At 45.7% G+C, this 3,930-nt stretch overlaps 1 protein-coding gene across 3 annotated transcripts in view; it reads right to left on the bottom strand.

The window, feature by feature from the left end:
* Positions 1–3,930, bottom strand: part of LOC109296281 (solute carrier organic anion transporter family member 1B3-like) — a 42,056-nt gene that overhangs the window by 21,332 nt on the left and 16,794 nt on the right. For all 3 annotated transcript variants that reach the window (XR_002096945.1, XM_019515621.1, XM_019515622.1), the window contains exons 6-7: positions 2,428–2,574; positions 1,429–1,527 (exon numbers count right to left, since the gene is read on the bottom strand). Coding sequence is in view for 2 of the 3 variants with exons in the window: in XM_019515621.1 (XP_019371166.1) it covers positions 1,429–1,527; positions 2,428–2,574 (246 nt within the window). In the remaining variant the exon portion in view is untranslated. The remainder of the gene's footprint in view (positions 1–1,428; positions 1,528–2,427; positions 2,575–3,930) is intronic.

Below are 3,930 nucleotides of genomic sequence, written 5' to 3'. Positions count from 1 at the left end.
CATGCAGTCCACCACAGCTCTGCCAGCCCTGCAGTGCCGTGCACTCCCCCCCACTGGGAAGAGACTCATGCTCCCCAACACCATGACAGGGGCATGACAGGGGCTACAGCGGCAGGACAAGAGCATGGCCAGATGCAAACCAGCAGGGCCCCTTATGTGGGGGCAGGGACAGGTGTTATTTCCCCTCCCTCTGACATCTGGCAGAGGGGGCTTATTCCATTGCTTGCCCCAAGCAGCAGTAGCAGCAGTCAGGTCAGGCAGACCCAGCTGCAGTCCCCTCTGGAGTACCGGGGGAATAACCCCCCTTCCTGCCCCACCTGCCTCAGGGGCCATGGCGGCCCACCTCTGCAGCAGTGAGGGGGGAGACCAGACTCAGGTCCCTGCCAGTGAGACAGAACGGGGGGAAATTAAATCCCTCTCTGGCCAGACCCCTGCCCCTGCCTGTCCATGCTCTGGCTGGGAGGCAGAGGGGTGGGGCCAGCCCTGCTGGGCTGAAGCAGAGAGCCCAGCCCAGAGAGCATGCCGGGCTGCTGGGGGACAGGTTTAAGTTAAATCAGGAAGGGGTCTGGGACAGCCTTTGCGGTTTGAGCCAAATCAGTTAAGTGTGATGCAACATTCAACCAGGTTTATCTCGAACCGGTTTTGGCCATTTTGAAACTGGTTTTTGTACGCAGAATGTCTGCTCAGTTACAGGTTTAAACCAGTTTCTGATCACTTAAACTGATTTATGTGTAATATCTGTCCCTAGCCCTGATCATGTGGGTAAACTTCAAGTAAATGAGGATTCCCATCCATTATCTTCAGCGAATATTGTTCAGTGACTAAGGTTATTCAATTATGAACATCCTATATTCATCTCATTTTTGGATCAGCAGTGTATTGTATTATTTATTATATAATGACCACAGAATTCCGGCCTGAATATAGTAGTCTAGAAAGTGAAAATGGTTTCAAATACATGCTATTGTAGACCCTCAACACATAATAAGGATATCCAGTCCTTTGAACTTTTAAATTTACTTCAGAGCACACCTGATTAGTGATTCAAAGGAAGTTAGGAAATCTAAACTATGAACTTTGGAATTGTTAAAAAAAAATCTCCAATTAGAGAGAGAGACACACAGGAAGGCTTGCATGGAAGGTTTTTTTCATTTTAGACTCCAGAAGCTGTGGGGTAAGGGGTACTCTGGGGACAGACTAAGCTAGGGATGGAGTAAAACTTTTTGTTAAATGCTTTTCTAAATCAAGGTCTAAAATATTTCCCAAGTCTACAACTTTTGTAACGATATTTTTCAGTTCTTTAGTCTCACCCTATTTTGAAACAAACTTACCAGATATATTTAATAACATGCATAAATAAAACTGCTGGCCAAATCACTGTACAACAGGTTTGGGGGGGGGTTTAAGTTGCTCATCACTTTTCCTTACCTAGATCCACAAATCCAATATCCACATACAGTCTGGCACACAGTGATCCCAACAGGAAACCAAGCATTGGACCAATCATTGCTATTGTGTGCAAAATTGCTGAAAAGATAATGAAGCAGTTGACTGGCACATGTCACAGGTTTACAGCCCTACATGTCTTCCATTTGTTCTTCCTATGCTCATTTTAGAACTGTGGTATTCAAGGAAATGCAAAGACAAACTTCTTGCTATGTCATGCAACTGTTTGATTTTTTTCCCCTTCTACTTTGGTTTTAAAGGAGTCTTGAGGGTTTAGGCAGACAAATGAGTTACTGCAAGATAAACTAAGGTGCAAGCGTACAGTGTGTCAGTTACGCCAGGGTAACTGCCCTTGCATGCACTCTTACCACAAGGTGAATGCTAAGTAGCTTGTTTGCCACAGAAGTGGGGGAAACTGCTTTGCATTTTTAGCAATGTAAGTTCACGCTTACCTCACAGTAACGTGCTCATTTGCTTATACCCTTAGCCAGTACTATGGTTGATTTATTTACTATTTTGTTGATTCATTTATATTTCCTTAGTTCCCATTCCAGAATTTAAGTGATAAAATTAAACTACTCACATAAATCTAAAGCTGTACTCTTTAAGCAGGTAGAATGAACCAAAAGTCTGGTGGTTAAAAAAAAAAAAAAAAAAAGGGTACATGGAAATTAATACAGCCAGGAGATTTTTTCTGGTGAACAGCAACTGGCTAGGAATTTAGGCTACAGTTTTTTTAAAGAATCCTTAAGATGTGTATAGTCAGTCACTGGATTTGGGTTCATAAATCCATTTGATTCCCTGATAATCACAGCCTAAAATGGTTGCAGTTTTATTATAATATTATACTCTTCAAAGACTGCAGCAGAAAAGGATAAGGTAGAACAGCTCTAAGGTAGAACAAATTTGATTATATCACTGTTTCTTTCTAATCCAACCTTTTACATCTATCTCAACCTTTTAAATCTATTTTAAGATTACCAATGTATAAAGGAGCATCCTCTTCTTTAGCAAAATCATCAAGGTAAGAAATTCCCAGTGGTGCTATTGGTGTTTCCCCAATTCCACGTAACATGTTTCCCAGGAAGACGTAAATCCACATGTATGATGATGCTTCTTTTTTACAACCTGTGAATAATGATATCTCTATAATAGACAGCAAACCACAAATATAACTTATTTTAACAAACATGCTCTTTCATGCCTCAGCTACATAAGATGAGGACTATATATTCATTACTGAACTCATAAACCCTGTGGTAATCTTCTTCTTCCTTTAAGAATACTCCTATATGGAACCAAATCTTTGGCATCCTTATGTGGATCATTAAGGAAGCATATCTAGATAAAAAATAACAGATTAATATTGTTATGGGCATACTCTCTAACAGTGATTCTTGACCAGGATGCCATGGCCATGTCATGCAACTCTTAGGTATGCAAACCTACATGTGATTCACAAGAGAAACCCAAAGATTTTAGACAGGAACAATACTAAAACCATTCTGACTGTTGTGGCCTTTCTAAGTTCTTTACACAGAAAAATTACTCTGTTATTTTTCTAGTCAATAAAAGAGTGAAATCTAAGTGGTGATATTGTCTGAGGGGTGCCTTGAGTCTAATGAGAAGGGCGCCTGCAGTTTCAAAAGATTGAGGACCACTGCTCTAATATTTATTTTACACCTTCAACTACATGTCCCCCAACCAAAGGTAACAGGTAGCTGGTGGAGCTTATATGAGCGTCTCTGTTTCCATGTAACAATATACAGCACATTGTGTGATAGATGCATTCTAGACCAGGGGTCAGCAACCTCTGGCAAACGTGCCAAGCATGGCATGCAAGGCCATTTTGCTTGGCACGCCACGGCCAGCACTGGCTCCAGGTAGCTGCTGCCAGCGACGAAGCCCGAGCTGCTCCCAGCAGGGTTTGCAGCATCCCAACTGCCTGCTGGGAGCAGCCTGCAATCCCGACTGGCGGCAGCTCCCCAGAGCTGGGGCCGGCTGCAGCCAGGAGGCTCCAAACAGCTGTGCCAGGCTCCAGCATCAGCTCTGTACCGGTGCGTGCACCCACGCGTCAGAGCGGGCAGTGGGGGAGGGGTCTGAGGCAGCGCAGCCCCTGTCTCTCCCCCGCTCCCAGCACAAAGCTGATGGCGGGGCTCCGGAGCCCGGCGCAGCTGTTTGTAGCCAGCCTGGGCTCTGGGCAGCTACAGCAAGCAGCGGGCAGGCTGCAAACAGCTGCGCCGTGCTCCACAGCTCTGGCATCAGCTCCATGCTGGCGGCGACTGCGTGCGCACCTCAAAGTGGACAGCGGGGCAGCACAGCTCGCCCCAAGGTGCCCGTGCAGTTGCAAGGGACAGTAGAGCTGGGGGGCAAGGGGCAGTAGGGCTGTGGGGCTAGGGGCTTTGGGTGAGGGGCACAGGGCAGCAGGGCTAGGGGACAGGAGGTTTGGGTGGGGGGCAAAGGGCACAAGCAGGGCATCCTGCC

This window comes from Gavialis gangeticus, unplaced genomic scaffold (assembly GCF_001723915.1).
Source record: "Gavialis gangeticus isolate Ggan-Ray unplaced genomic scaffold, GavGan_comp1, whole genome shotgun sequence".
Classification (NCBI taxonomy): Eukaryota; Metazoa; Chordata; order Crocodylia; family Gavialidae; genus Gavialis; species Gavialis gangeticus.
Note: the sequence above shows the minus strand (reverse complement) of the source record. Positions and strands in the feature narration are given on the sequence as shown.